Source organism: Halichoerus grypus, chromosome 6, assembly GCF_964656455.1.
Source record: "Halichoerus grypus chromosome 6, mHalGry1.hap1.1, whole genome shotgun sequence".
Classification (NCBI taxonomy): domain Eukaryota; kingdom Metazoa; phylum Chordata; class Mammalia; order Carnivora; family Phocidae; genus Halichoerus; species Halichoerus grypus.
The window spans coordinates 171,561,162-171,577,105 of NC_135717.1; the positions used below are offsets into that span (position 1 = coordinate 171,561,162).

General features: G+C 51.5%; 1 protein-coding gene across 2 annotated transcripts in view; it reads right to left on the reverse strand.

Moving 5' to 3' along the window:
• Positions 1-14,882, reverse strand: part of RANGAP1 (Ran GTPase activating protein 1) — a 32,483-nt gene extending 17,601 nt beyond the window's left edge. The window contains exons 1-4 of one of the 2 annotated variants that reach the window (XM_036072624.2): positions 14,801-14,882; positions 10,217-10,366; positions 5,290-5,417; positions 2,125-2,184 (exon numbers count right to left, since the gene is read on the reverse strand). In XM_036072624.2, the coding sequence (XP_035928517.2) occupies positions 2,125-2,184; positions 5,290-5,417; positions 10,217-10,366; positions 14,801-14,840 (378 nt within the window). In that variant the 5' untranslated portion in view covers positions 14,841-14,882. Of the gene's footprint in view, positions 1-2,124; positions 2,185-5,289; positions 5,418-10,216; positions 10,367-13,234; positions 13,527-14,800 lie in introns of those variants that run through there. The other variant, XM_036072626.2, reaches the window with a different exon arrangement.
• Positions 14,883-15,944: the final 1,062 nt, after the last annotated feature.

Genomic DNA, 15,944 nt, shown 5'->3' on the forward strand with positions numbered 1-15,944 from the left:
AAGCTGCACGTTCAGTGGACGTGCAGGAAGGAGGCGGGCACCACTGATGCCTCCAGGGTTCCCGGTGGTGACTGGGCAGATGGGTGCCTATCTCTGAGCCACAGCCCAAGACCAATGTAGCAAGATGCTAAGCTCTCCTGGGAACCTGCTGGGCTGGGGATACCTACAGTTCCCCAGGAGAGACGGGTGAGGAGAGAAGGCTCCGCCGGAGACTGGGGGCAGAAACGGGGTCGGGCGTGCATCGTGCATGGGGTTCCCAGGGGACACAGTGGGGGAGGGGAGACACTCTCCCTGCCTCGGCTATGAACAGGATACCTGAGGCAGTTTCCACTGTCCTCCCCACCATTGACTCAGCAACGGAGGGCCATTCTCGGGCTGCCCCTGCCCACAGAATGCCCAGCCCCCGTCACCTGGCCCCACTGGCCTCTAGCCCTCCAGCAGCCAGAGCTGCTGAAACCCTCTGTGTCTGCCCTACCTTCCCTCCATCTCATGCCTTTCCCTGACCCCAAATTCTCTTGTCCCCCTATGATTCACTCTGGTCGTTGGTAATATGGAGATAAGAATATCTCCCTCAATGACTGAGAAACTTAAATACTAAAATTCAGGTAAAACAATGTGCACAGGGCCCATAGTTCGTATCTCCCAAGTACATTTTCTTCACCCCCTCTTCTAACTTTAAATCCTTTTACTGGGCGCCTGGGTGGCTCAGTTGGTTGGGCGACTGCCTTCGGCTCAGGTCATGATCCTGGGGTCCTGGGATAGAGTCCCACACTGGGCTTCCCTTGCTCTGTGGGGAGCCTGCTTCTCTCTCTTCCTCTACCTGCCACTCCCTCTGCTTGTGCTCTCTCTCTGTCAAATAAATAAAATCTTTAAAAAAAAAAAATCCTTTTACTTACAAACCCCCAAATGAATTTACTTAACCTACACTCTAAATCCTCCCTTCACCTGGTTCTTGTTCACCCTTTGAGGCTGGTAACTAATGGAATCAGCTCCCCAAGGGCTTCCTCAATCCCCCAAAGGAGGAGCCTTCCCTCTGGGGTCCCCATTAGGACATCTGTAACTTTCTTTTTTAAAGATTTTATTTATTTTCTGACAGAGAGAGAGACAGCGAGAGAGGGAACACAGCAGGGGGAGTGGGAGAGGGAGAAGCAGGCTCCCCACTGAGCAGGGAGCCCGATGTGGGTCTTGATCCTAGGACCCTGGGATCGACCTGAGCCAAAGGCAGACACCCAACGACTGAGCCACCCAGGTACCCAACTTATTATTCATTCATTCTTTCAAATGTAAACTCTATGCCCACCATGGGGCTTGAACTTGACCCTGAGATGGAGTCACTTGCTCTACCGACGGAGCCAGCCAGGTGCCCCCGGACTGAGGTGCTTTAGAAATGAGGGTGGTCCCTGGCACCTCAGGAACCACAGTGCTGGCTAGATGCACGGAGGTCTAAGAAGGCAGCCCCAGTAAAACCAGGGTGAGAGACCCAGTAACACAGAGCCATGCTAATAATTGACCAAGAACCTCACCCTGAAGGCACCTCATGGGCTAGGCCCCATGTTACTGAAAGGCTGCCTATTACCAGCCCTGCCTCTTTCCCTTGAGCCCCAGGCAAGCCACATTCTGCTCAGTGACACCCCCCCTCCCAGCCCACCCACCCACCCCAGGCTGGGAACCTGACCCCAAGCCAAGCTGAGCCCCAGGAATGGGGAAATGGAAATCAGAGGGGATGGAAGCCACCCACCATGAGAAGCAAAGCCGAAGAGTGGTATGGAGAAAGGGAGGGCCCAGAGGGAGATGGGGGGGCCACAGAAGGGCGTGAGGGAACAGAACAGGGAGGTGCAAAGCTAAGAGGGATGAGAGCGGAGGGAGCGAGATCCACAGTGGGGGTGAAGCCAAAAAGCTCAGGAATGAACCCTGGGATCCCGGGGCTCTGCTGCACTCCTGCGACTGGGCCTCGAGTCTCCCAGAGGCCGAGCCCGTCAGGACACGGGCAGATGCTGCACTTGCCCGGCTTCCATTCAGCACCTCAGTCACCCACAGCGTGAACGAAGTCTGACAACAGTCCAGGGAATTGCCAAAGGGGTCCCTTGTCCCCAGGGGAGGGGAACAGTGGCCTGGTGCCCTTACCAGAGCTGGTGGGATCTCGGACCGCAGCCTCCCAGTGAACATGTCGCTCCAATGGCATCGCTTTGGGAGGAGGAGGAAGAGAAGAGTCAGTGGAGCCCCTCAGAGGTGGCCTGCAGGCATGCCTCATCCTTGTGGCCATGGACTACTAAGCATTACAATACTTCTGAAATTGGGTTTCCTCAATGAAAAGCTGGTCCAGCTCTGGCTGAAGCTGGGAGTACCTGGAGGCCCCCAAAGCAGAAGTGTGGAGGAAAATGCCCAACCCTCTGGTTTTCCAGGAGAGAAACCAGGCCGAGAAGGAAGAGACTGGCCCCAGGCCTCAGGCCCCAAGGCAGGGCAGTGGCAGGACCAGGGCCAATACGCCAGACTCCTTGTTTCCAATGCCGGTTTCTCATACACTGTGGGCCCAAGTGACACGTGACAGAAGATTTGGGTGGCAGAGGCAGAAAGTGAGCAATACGGATCCATCAGCGAGAAAGTTAGTCGTTTTTTAAGGTGCCTTTTTTTTTAAGTAATGTCTATGCCAAACATGGGGCTCGAACTCATGATCCCGAGATCAAGAGTCTCATGCTCTACTGACTGAGCCAGCCAGGCGCCCCTCAAGACTCTTTCCATCCCTTCCGATCACCTCCAGAAGGCGGTCTTTCTTTGGGGCTGGTGGATCTTGCCCACCTCTCCACTTCTTGCTCGTTTGCCTTTTGAACAAAGGGTGAGCAGGCCTCATGCTCAGAAGCTTTAGGTGACATCTTTTAGGTGACTAGAATTTAATAACGCTATTTTGTTATCTTTATGGTAAGGAATACCACTTTCCATTTACAGAAGAGATCAAGTTTACTTTTAAATTACATCAAAGTGAGCTGATTTAAAGAAAATACTAGGTAAAGCCACAAAGGTGGTGGCCCTAGGACTAGATCGTGTTACCACACAGGCCAGCAGAATTTAGTTTCTAAGCACACAGCCCTACCCTCCAACTCTGGTCGCTCTGTCCACCCAAAATATCAGCTCTGGCAGCTCCAGCCTCTCCTGGGCCAAACCTGGGCATGACAGAACCCAGAGAAAGCAACTTTCCCCTGAAAATCCAGTCCTTGAAATGTATGAACTAAATCCAACCTTAAGTACTAGGCAAACTGATTTCTGTAGAATTCTCAAGGCCTCCAATAAAGCAAATCACCAACCCACATGGAGCCTTCGGGGACAGTCTACATGGGTCTGCTCAGTGAGGTACACCTGAATGCAGGTGCTCAGGGCCACGACAGGCAGCCACAGCCTGAGCACCGGAACCCCTGACAACTGGCATCTCACCCGGAAGCTTCCCCACCCCAACTCTGATGGGCCAAGGGTCAGCATGGGGGTTTGGCGCACAAGAACGAGGTTCCAATTCTGACTTAACCTGACTCCAGGCCCGCCACTCCCCCCTCCCCATCTCTGACCCCCGCTATCCCATCTCTGCAATACAGCTTTTGGCCTCAACAAACTACAGTGAGCAGTAGTTACTACAGAGCAGTTATGAGGCTGGGCTGTTATCTGGGCCCCAGTCCCAGCCCCCTCCTGACACGTGTGGCCCTGGACCTCACCTCCCTCATCTGTCAAGACCTAACTTGTGCCTGTGTTCCAACAGGAGAGGGAACATCTCTCGCACTAGCACCTTGGCCAGAGCACTACTGGGGTCAAGGGCAGATCCCACCTGCCCCGGCCCTGACCCCATGGGGGTGGGGTGACTTAAGGCCCTAGGCCTGCTCAGGATGACACGTTGCACGTGGCACTCCTGTGGTCACGCTCTCTCATGACACAAGCCCACATGTGCTCACCACGGCAACCTCACAGGGAAGAAAAAGTTTTGATAAAGGACCCCCAACTCAGAGCGGAGTTTGGTGCAAGGCCACAGAAAACAAGGTGGTGGTACCAGGGCTTGAACCCAGACCCTCAGACGACAAAGCTCAGCTTCTGCAGCCTCCAGGCCCAGGCCACATCTCCTCCATTCCTGCCCTTCACTGGCCACTGTGAAGGGTTGCGTTTTTTCATAGGAAAATGTCCCAGTGTCTGCTCAGGGAAACGACAGGCCCTGGGCAGAAGACAAGATACAACCACCGTCTTAGCTATTACCCGACCATGATGCTCCTGAGGAAACAAACAGTAAGGACTACCTCACGAGCCAGCCACTCCGTTCGCCCTGGCCCTGCATCCTTTCCCTTCAGCAAGCACAGGGGGGCCAGGAAAGAGCACCGGACTTCAGAGTCTGCCACGTGGCTTACTAATCAGCATTAGGATCCTGGGCTGTTTACTCAGCTCCTCCGAGCCTCAGTTCCCTTGACTTACAAATGGACACAGTGTTTATTACCTGGGGTGCCCGGAGGATTAATGACACAAGCCATGCATGCACTGAGCATCATTTGCAGTCAGAAAAGCAGGTCTCTCCCTCATCACTCTGCAGAGGCTTTATGTGCTGATGCACACTAGGATTCCCAGGAATGAAGAGTGTGTAGGGACGCCCTCCTGATATTTGCAACACCTGATATCCCAACTCTTCTCACAGAGCATCTTGAAGGACTGCTGTTTAGCGGGACCCCCTTTAGGACACAATGGAATAGAAGGATCTCTATATCGGCCAAAGAGGAGCATCACTTGGATCTAACCTTTAAGAAAGAATCCGCCATTCAGCCGCGAGGAGTGCAGCACCTTCCCAAACCCACCACAGCATCTGAGCTGAGGTCTGGCCACTTCTGCGCAATACACGACTCTTCTATGGGCAGTCTTTGCTCTGGAGCCCCCTGCTGGGGAGGCTCGGTGCTTGCCAGAACAGCCCCATAGTCCAAGGCTTGGTGGCCAATTCTGTGCCCTTCCCTCCTCACAGACGCCAAATCTACAATGCTAGCTAGGCTCTCCGTGTCCAGTTCTGCTTCTTCCCCCTTTATCTTTCATGCATATTACCTGATAAACCTCTGACACTCCTGTCTGTTACTGGGGGATCCAAATGGACACATCACCCAGGGAGAGGGGCCCTGGCCAGTGCTGTGCACTCTGGGGAAGCCAGAGCAAGACGAGTTGTTCGTGGTGACCACCAACAAGGCAGGACCTAGGAGGGTCTGGACATAGGCAGGGGCTGTGGTGGCATGAGTAGAAGCTTGTCCCCAACCAGTCTGGGCCTGCTCACCATGCAGATCTCACCTTTAACTCTGACTTCTTCTCCAAGGCCTTGGCGATGACCCTGGCTGCCTCCACGCCCACCGTGTTGCCCTCCAGGCGCAGAGCCTCTAAGCCATCAAAGTCTTCAATCTCTTTAATCACATCTTTGGCTGCCAAGGACCAAAGAACAGAAACTTAGATTTTGGGAGTCGCAAACAGCTGAGGCAGAAGAGTCCAGCTGCTACCTTGTCACTCACAATTCCAACAGCAATAGTATACCTGCTGCGTGCTGGGCCCTGGCTTGCAAGGGAGAATCAGGCGGGCTCACAATCTAGCAGGGGACACGGCTACAAAGAAAATTCCTCTGTACTGAGTGTTAAAACAGGCGCAGAGGGAAGGCTTGGGAGCCAAAGGAGGAAAGAAACCGGCCACGTGGGGCAAAGAAGGGGCTTAGGGCACCTTATGGTGGTGTGTGTGGAGCCTCCCTCTGCAGGGAGTGCACAAGGCCAGGCAAGGAGGGGCGCCTAGGTGGCTCAGTTGGTTAAGCATCCGCCTTCGGGGGGGGGGGGGGGGGCGCCTGGGTGGCTCAGATGGTTAAGCGTCTGCCTTCGGCTCAGGTCATGATCCCAGAGTCCTGGGATCAAGCCCCGCATCGGGCTCCCTGCTTGGTGGGGAGCCTGCTTCTCCCTCTCCCTCTACTGTTCCCCCTACTTGTGCTCTCTCGCTCTGTCAAATAAATAAATAAAATCTTAAAAAAAAAAAAAGCATCCGCCTTCGGCTTGAGTCATGATCTCAGGGTCCTGGGATCAAGCCCCACATAGAGCTCTCTGCTCAGCAGGGAGCCTGCTTCTCCCTCTCCTTCCTGCTCATGTTCTCTCTCACTATCTCTGTCTCTCTCTCAAACAAACAAACAAATAAATAAATAAATAAATAAATAAAAAGAGGCCAAGCAGGGAAATGGCATCCAAGCTGAGAGGACCAGCAGGTACAACAGCATAAAGGCTCTCAGAGTTACATGAATCATGTGCGGGGCGTTCGTTACTGTATTGTTTTTGTTACGATGAAAAATTCCAAGGAAGCTAAATGTCCGTCAACAGAGAATAGGTTAATTCACTGGAGTACATTATACAGTTACACTGACATCATTATGAATGGTGACACAGTGTTTACCTGACTTGGAAAATATTCATGTCATAGCGACAAGTGAAAAATGGGGTTTTCCACAGGTATTTGATCTGATCCCACTTTTAAAATATTATACCTATTAGAAAACACATAAATAAAAATAAAAAATAAAATGCTATATATTCGATCTTACACACACACACACACACACACACACACACACACACACACACCCCAAGGTCTAAAAGGATAAAAACCCAATGTTAAAACAATTATCTCTAGGTGCTGCCATTATGGGTGATTCTGTGCTTTTCCATCATCTGCTCAATTTATTCCTAATGTTATAAAACAGCTTTTAAAGTATCTCTAATTATGATCCTAATTGAGAAAGAAAGGAGAGAGAGAGAGAGAGAGAAAGAGAGAAAGAAAGAAAGAAAGAGAGAGAAAGAAAAGAAAGAAAAGAAAAAAAGGAAAGGGGAACTCAGCTATGGTTCGGAAAAAAGCTAGAAAGAAAAATGCACCAAAATTAATAGTAGTTGTATCCTGGGGTGTGAGATAATGAAGATGTGGTTTTTTTGCCTTCTTTCAATGTTTCTGTATTCTGTAATGAGCACATGTTAATTTTACAATCTGAACAAAAACACACAAGGGGCACGAGACAAAACCCCTCTAGCCTGGCTGGCACAAGACCAGTGGGGTGAGGCGATGGGGAAGAGATGGAGATGTGTACAGGAGAGAAAAGTTGGACTTGACCTTTTAGGTGACAAAGGCCACAGAAAGGGTTTCAGAAAGGTGGTGCTTTGCCTACTGCCTCAGCTCAGAAAGGAGCTTGCAGAGAAGCTGTCCCAGTGGGGCCTCTGAACATGCCTCCCTCCCTAGGCCACCAGTGACACTTCCTTAGGCTCCCTGCTGAACTCCCAGCCAGGTCAGATCCTGCTTGGCAGGTTTCACAGCCTGGTCTCCTCGCAGACGCTGCCTGCTACAATTTTACACTCTTCTAAGTGATGACTTGATCATCACGTGGAGACTTTGTTCATACCCCCTTCCTCACTGGGTCATGAGCTCCGGCCAGGACTTGGCCTCAGCTCACTACCATGCCCCACAGAGAGGAATGCTTAGCATTCTCCCCCACACAGCCTAGTTACTATTACGTCTATCTCACAGTGGAGTAAGTTGAGACACACAGAGAGTACATACAGGCCTACTGAGGTCACACAGTCAGAAAGTGGTGACCAACATTTATTTTCCTTTTCTTATTTCACAACCAGGAAGGCTGGACAGGTATGAGCCTTCCATTTGCTAGAAGGGGAAGCTGAGGTTTCAAGGAATGAAGCAACTCTGCCCATGAATTTAAGAGAAGAGCAGAGCTAGGCTTCAGACTGGTCTTCTAAAACTCTACCCACGAGCTCCTCCCCAAATCCTTGCTTCCGTGCATAACCATGGACTAAATGGAGCACCCCCCACCCCCGCAGGAAGCCCCTCAATCCCTCCTTCCTCCCCTGGGTCCCAGGTGCCCAGGTGTCCTCTGTGACCGGCACACAGTGCGCTGCACGAGGGCTGAAATAATCTCTCAGCGCTTTGGAAGACCTGCTCCAGAACGGAGCCCCTCGAACACCCAGGGACTGGCCAGGTGAACAAGGAGGGAGGACAGCTGCTCATGGGAATGTCTGTGCAATCCTTAAGAGCCAGGCAACACAGATGCAGGGGCCCCAAGGGAAGACTTCTGCCGTACAAGTGACGCACGCACAGAGCGAGTTCAGCCCTGGGGAGAGTCACAGGCACAACGCGAGCTGGGAAGAAAAAGGACCAATTGGGAAGAGCAGGGACAGGAGAATGGGGGGATCACCGCTGGGTGGCCTCTCTCGTTCATCTTCAATCCACGTGGAGTTCTGTGTAACTCAAATACAGGCTAGGGCCGCATCCCAACCACTGTCGGATAACCAGCTGTCAGGAGGCTGAGCGGCAGGGCTTGCTTTTCAGCCTCCACCACCTCACACAGTGACAGGCTTCAGGTGGTCACCACGCAGCCATGGAAAAGCAGTAAGGCCTTTCTTTGGTCCTTAAATGACTTACTGGGGAGAGAAAAGAGCCTTGTTCCAATCATCAGTTTGGTGGCTTCCTCACACAGGCCCTTGCTCCTGACGGGGCCAGCTCACTCGCAGCCAAGATGGAGGCCCTTTGTGGGCCCAGGATTTGGCCGCCAGGCTCCCCTGCACAGCATTCAAGGGCCTCTGCACCGCGCTCCCTATGGCATCCTGATTTCTTCTCTCCCGTGCCCACCCTACGTGTCTCAGCTCCTCTGCCTAACTCATGTCGTCCTCCCTGCCTCTAGCACCCTTTCGCCTTCAAGGACAGTTCAAACACCACCTCACCCATGGAGACTTCTAGGGCCCTCCTAAACTAGAAGTGACCCCTTTCCCTCGCCGTACTTCCCACAGCTTTCTGTTCATGTCGCTCAGAGTATCCTTCACCTTCTGCCCCCCAGTAGTTATCTGAGTACCTCCTTCCTCCTCCAGGACAGGAGCTCCTCAGAGGCTGGGGCTGTAAGCTGGGCATCCCTGGTGACTTAAAAATGGAGGCAGCATGTCCAGCCTGCGCCAGTGAAGTGGTGATCTGCACGGATTTTAAGGCCAGACAAGCTTGAGTTCTAATCCCAGCTCCACTGCTTCTAGCTGCGCCCTTAGGCGAGTCCTTTCACTTCCCTGGGCTTTCATTTTCCAATCTATAGAATGGGGATGAAACCCACCTCAAGGACTTTTGTGAAAATAAACTGAGATACAACTTGCATGGCACTTAAGACAGCCTGACTCAGTGTTCAGTGAATGGCATTTAATAGCAAATTTATGTTTACTGAACTGAGCTGAAGGTCTACTGAGAAACACAGGAACACGGATTCAGCTGAACTCTGTTAAAATCCTGGCTCTGCTATGTACCAGCTGTATGACCTTGGGCAAATTAGGTCTTCCAAATCATTTTTCCTTATTTATAAAAACGGTAACATTTCCACCTTCCTCCCTCCCTCCTGGATGATGCATGATCGAAAGTGACAAGAGCACGGGGAGGAGCCCTATCAATTTTAAGGCCGTTTAGAGCTATTAGGAATGTGCACAGCCACGCTCCCAGCAAGCCGAGGACTCCAGCAGCTTCTGAGCCAGTGCAGGGGAGCAAGCCTGCCTGCACCGCATGACAACCAGGCAAGTCCAGACCAGTTTCCCTGGTTGGGCCGGAACCTCAAGAGGCCGTTCAAGTACTGACGTAGGTGCCTTCACTTCCAAACACCAGGGGATTCAGGGTTGACCAGTGTTAGCCACGCTTTGGCTAGGGATGCAAAGACAGGGCCTGCATTCTGGTTCCTAATTCCCTCCAGTCCTCATTCCTCTACACAGACAAGAACATCCATCCCTCTCCCAGGAGCATTCAGCTGCATGGACCGGACCTCCAAGAGGGCCTTACCTCTGGGGAAGGCAACCAGTATTCCCAGACCAGCCTGGGATCATGGGGGTAAAGATCTAATAGGAAGTCAAGGGCTATATCCTGAGACTGCTGTCATGGTCACTCATTGTTTACTATCCTCTCCAAGACATAAAGGGACCCTTCCCACCTGCCAACCTAAGCTGTCACCAGCAAGGATGGCCTCCAAAAACATGACTAGCAGGGAAGCCTATGTGTGCTTGTGGACACATCATCTCTGAGCCTCACTGTGAGATGGGCCCAAAGATATCTCACAGAACTACTAGGACAAACAACGTAATAACACAGCTAAACAAGCCGGAACACGAGTAAGAGTAAGTGGTCATTTGCACACTCCCTTTCCTCCCCTGGGCCAGCCCAAGCAGGAACTCACCATCTTCTGCAGTGTTGAGTTTGAGGCTCTTGCCCTTGAAACTCAGCTGTCCCCCGGCCACCTGGGTTTTGGCAAGCGTCTCTGCTAGCTTGGCAATGTCTTCAGAGGCCATGCTGGCCACGTTGCTGGGCTCCCCTGGAAATCTGCAAACTGAGCAGGATGAAGTTTCATTAAGAGAGAGGAGTCTCCTGGGGACCCCCGGCTGGGAAGGGCAGGGTAGGACATCAGCCTTTTCAGGGGCTTGACCCCTTCTCCCCCCACTATGGAGACTCCAAGAGCTAAACTACTGGGAGAAATGAAAACAGCATTAGGGAGGGAACAATTCTAGAAAGGTGGAGAAAGTGGCAAGAATGTTAGTAAAATCATATTTTAGCTTCTGGACAGTCACTATCTCACTTTAACTCCTCCCCTGCCCAAATGCCCCAGCTGGGACACCAAGCATAGCCATGTGAGTTGCCCATTTTCTGGGCCCCCAGTGAATGACAGTTGAGTCCCAGACCAATAGCTGCAAAGAGCCCCAAGCACACACCTGCTTGATCATCTTGGCTGCTCTCTGTTTGAGGGTCCCATTCCCCAAACAGGACTAAGATGGCTATGGGATCCAGGTCATCCATCCCAGGAAATGCCCCACCACCCACGCTGACATGTCTCTGGGGTTGGGGCACACGGGTCAGCCCACTGCACGGCCAGGAGACTGGGCAACCCATGGCGGCCAGACCTCAGGGGTTCCTAGGAGACCAGAGGTCTCTACATCACAACAGCCACCATCACAATAGATCCAGGGCAGAGTTACTGAAGAAAGGAGCTTCCAGCTTGGCAGAACTCAGCAGACTGGCAGAAAGGACCACTCCATTTCCCCAAAGAGGAAATGGCAGGTAATCAGGGGAGACCAAGGAAGACTGATATGGGGGACAGAACCAGGAGGTGCCCACAGAGACTCCGTCTTATCCAGAACATGTTCTTCCCCTATCTATTCATCTTCAAGATACAATTGTGATGGCCCTCCAAGCCTCTCATTCCCCCCAGGCTTCCTCTGGGCTCCTACAGCCAGCTTCCCACCTCCTTCTCCTTATCTTAACCCTGATCTCCCTGGTTTGCCTATCTTTACCAGTAAGCATGAATCATTCTTCTGGGTAAGGAGGTGTCCATTCATTCAAGAAACATTTATTGTGTACTACTGTGTTCTGGACATTGTTCCAGATACCAGAAGCACAGCAGTGAATGAAACAAAAATCATACCCTCTTAAAATAAGTGTTTTTTTTTTTAAGATTTTATTTTTTTAAGTAATCTCTATGCCCAATGTGAGGCATAACACCAAGATCAAGAGTCGCAAGCTCTACCAACTGAGCCAGCCAGGCACCCCTTAGAGCATGTGTTCTAAACAAGATATGTAGTATCTTAAGACAGTGATAAGAAGAAAAATAAACAGAGAAGAGGGTAAGGAGTTTTCTGGGGGTTGCAATTTAAAACAGATTGGTTAGAGGAGTGCCTGGTGGCTCAGTTGGTTAAGCGTCCGACTAATGATCCCAACTCAGGTCTTGATCTCAGGGTCATGAGTTCAAGCCCCATGTTCAGCTCCACGCTGGGCATAGAGCCTACTTAAAAAAAAACAAAAACAAACAAAAAACCCCACAACAAATCAAAATGGTTAGAGAAGATATTATTAGGAAAGAAACAAAGACTTGAAGGATATCAAGGCCTGGGCCAGGCAGATATCTGGGGGGGAAGAGCATTCTTGCAAATGGAATAGCAAAAGCAAAGGCTCTTGTGGGGGGGAAAGGGGAGATTAGAAGAACTGCAGGGAGACCAGTGGGGCTGGAGGGCAGAGAGGGAAGGAGAAAGAAAGCAAGAAATGAGAAAAGAGAATTAGCAAGAGGCCCAAGTCACAAAGGCCATTTAAAGAATCTGGCTTTTGGGGCGCCTGGGTGGCTCAGTTGGTTAAGCGACTGCCTTCGGCTCAGGTCATGATCCCGGAGTCCTGGGATCGAGTCCCACATCGGGCTCCCTGCTCCTCCCTCTGACCCTCCCCCCTCTCATGCTCTCTCTATCTCATTCTCTCTCTCAAATAAATAAAAAAAATAAATAGAAAGAAAGAAAGAAAGAATCTGGCTTTTACTCTGAGTGAAAAGGAAAGCCACTGGTGGGTTTCTAACAGAGAAGAGCAGGCTCTGACATGTTTTGACAGGATCACTTATATGCAACCTAAGGCCTGGCATCTAGAAGGTGCTCCAAGAATGAAGAGATGAAACTGAATAAACATTAGCCTGAAACCCCGCCATCACTTGCAGTTCTGGGATGGAACAATTTGAGGCAAGAAAAATGGTGGTGGGGCTCCCAGATATGTTCCTATTGGACCACAGACCTTCGCAGCTAGAAAAGGGCCTATTCCTCAGTCCAATACACACGCACCATCCACTTTAAAGACTACGAAACCGAAGCACAGCGAGGTGCTTGATTTGCCCAAGGTCTGCAAAGGGTCAGCAGCAGAGCAAAGACGGAGAGTAAATACACAAACGGTCCTCTCCTTTCTGGGAACGAAAGTCGCAGATTTTCTCAGGTGCACATCCATCGCGCCTGCGAAGCGTCAGCAGTGGCTCGCGGCGATCCCAGGGGCGACGGGCGTGGGACTCTTGGGAGGCGGCGGCAGGGGAGCGACGCGCGAGGGCGGGCCGCGAATGACAGGCGGGCGGCGCGGGAGCCCCATCCGGGATCCCCGGCGGACGCGCACCGCCCCCAGTTGTCACCGACGCCAACGGGAGACGCCACTGCTGGCAGCTGCGCCAGACGCCCTCTCCAAGCCTCAGCTTCCCCATCTGGGAAAGGGGGCTGCGCCCCCCCAGCACCCCCTCTCTCAGCCCCTCCGCGCTTGGCCGTCGAAGCGCAGGGGAGAAGGCCGAGAAGACACCCAGGAGGCGCTCAGGGGCGCCACATCTTCCTCGCCCAGTTGCAGGCCCGCGCCGCCTCCCGTCCCCATCCCAGGCAGCTGACGGGGAAAGGAAAGGGACCCCGACCCTTACCGTAAACAGGCGGCGCCGGCGCGTGGGGCGACCTGAGCGCGCGCGTCCGCCCGGCAGGGGCGGGGAATGATTTAGGGTCCGGGTCAGGTCAGGTCGGGGTCGCCGCCTCTGAGCCCAGAGGTCCCGATACCCGGCCCGCTCTTCCGTCAGCTCTCCCGGCAGTTCTCGCCACTCCCGTTTCCGACACCACCTGCTCCCCGCACGGCGGCGGATGATGGCGGAGGAGGAGGATTTTGAAAGCCGGCAGTTTCTTTCCTTCGATTTGATTTGTTCGAGGCCCAGGCCGGGTTCACCTTCCCCCGCGCGCTTGGCCTATCGGGTATGGTAGTCCAGTTCTTCTGCGCCGGGCGCGGCGACCGCGGCAGGAGCGCGCCCGCGAACTACCAGTCCCGTGACCCACCGCGTTCCAGCGCGCCTCCGCCGGCTCCCTCTGCGCCCTCCCTTTTCGGCTTCGGGCTCTTTCTCCAGGAGGCCACAGGGCGGCGTGTAACCCCGGGCGCCCAGGGAGACTACAATTCCCTTCATGCCTTGCGGTCCAGCCTACTCAGCCCTTCCGGAAAGGTTCACGCTCACGTAACTTTATTGACAAAGGCTGGTGCTCCTGAAGGAGAGCTGTTGGATCTGTTCGGCAAGAAATAGGTATCCATTTCCTCAAAGGAAAGCCTCGCCTTTTTTCTCCCATGAAATTGAAAGGCTATTCGAAGTCTTTCACATAAATAGCCGCAAGTTATTTGATAATTAAAAAGGGAAATAGTTAACCCTATGGTAGAGAAGCGGAGACACCATCTTAACCAAATGGTCCACGTTAACATGAGTAATACGACAAACTGACGTCCATTGCACACCTGCTGATGTGAGGCACTGAGAAGGACACAGCGTCACCATGCAGTCAGCAGTGCATAAAATTAATATAATCCTGAGGAAGCATCAGCCAAAGCCAAACTGAGTTACAGTTTCTTCGGCTACAGAATAACTGGTCTGTACTCTTGCAAAAATGTCTGTGTCATGAAAGACAAAGAAAATCTGAGGAACTGTTGCAGATTAAAGGAGACTAAAAAGACATGACAACTAAATGCAACCAATGGTCGTGGATTGGATCCTGGACTGGGGAGGAAATTATTGTAAAGGGCAATATGGAGACAATTAGCAAAACTCGACTGTATATTAGATGATAGTATTGTATCAATGTTAAACTTACTGATTTTTATTATTGTGCTGGGTTATGTAAGAGACTGCCTTTGTTCTTGGGAATGAATGCTGAAATAATTAGGGGTGTGATATCAGCAGCTGACTTGCCAATGGTTCAAAAAATGTGTATATACATAGAGAGAGTGCACATGTGACCAGATGTTCAAAATAAGTGAATCTGGGTGAGGGGGTATATGGGAGTTCTTTGAACACTTTTGCCACTTTTCCCTAGGTTTGAATTTTTTAGGTATCAGAACACAAATAGCTTTTCTTTTTTTCTTTTCGCAAAGAACATTTTATCCATTATATAAATAACATGGGTTTGCTATAAATACTTCAACCAACATAGAACAGGATAAAGAGAAAAGTAAACATTACCCGAGAAACTCCAGCACCCAGACATAATCACCATCAACATATGCAGCCTTCTCCAAAGTCACCTCTCACAACTTGGCCCACGCACATGCTTTTGCTTTACCTGCAATTGAAAGTTAAATATATTATGTGCCAGATCTTTTCACACACAGTTAATTTAATCTTTACAACCACAAAGGAAGCGGGCATCATTGCACCCCTTCCAGCACAGAGATGAGAAAACAAGCTCCATACCCTGGTTCACACCACTACTGAGATGTGGGTCTTCTTTCCACCCTCCCTCTCCTCCTCTGCCTACAAGGCCCATATCAAATGCCACCTCCTCCGGGAGGCTTTTCTACACCACTCTGTCCAGAATGAGTCACCTTCCTCTGGGCCCCACAGTGGTTGATCTGCAGCTCTGAAGGCTTTTTCACAACGTTAATAGTTATTATTGGCAGCGTCCTTGTCAACCTGGGAGAGCTTTGGGGCAGGTACTGTGCCCATCTTGGCAGCATCTTTTCCAGGATTCACCTGTCGTAAATGCTTCACGTTTCCTCATTTGAACTGGATTCCAGTCAGGGTCACTGGATGTTTGCTTAAAATGAGTCATCATCCGAGAAGGCTGAGATGCTCCCAATTAGGCCTGATGCTATTCCTGTGCTGTTTACAGCTAGGACCTATCAAATCAGTCTGGATTTTCCTTGGGGTGATCCCCAGCCTCCCTTTTCCAGTTTTCCTTCCTGAGGCCTTCCTTGACCCTCTGACAAGGACCTCCCAAAGGGAAGAGGAGGGCAGACGGTAGGATATCTTAGGCGATCTTCCCTGTCCTCGCCTAGCTGATGGATCATAGGGTTTTCAGGATTGGAAGGGAATTCTTAGTAAGAAACAACAGTCTTCAGGGCGCCTGGCTGGTTCGGTTGGTAGAGCATGTGACTGTTGATCTCAGGGTCATGAGTTCAAGCCCAACAATGGGTATGGAGCCTATTTAATTTCAAAAGAAAGAAAAAGAAACAACAGACTTCAAGGGCCAGAGAGGTGTTAGGAGGTAATGGGAGCCTGGTGGGGCTTGTGGAGAACCGGAGAGTAAATGTTCTGCCTGAACATGTTCACATTCAAAGCTCAAAATCACCAAACCAGCCAGACATCAGTCCTTAGCAATCCAGAT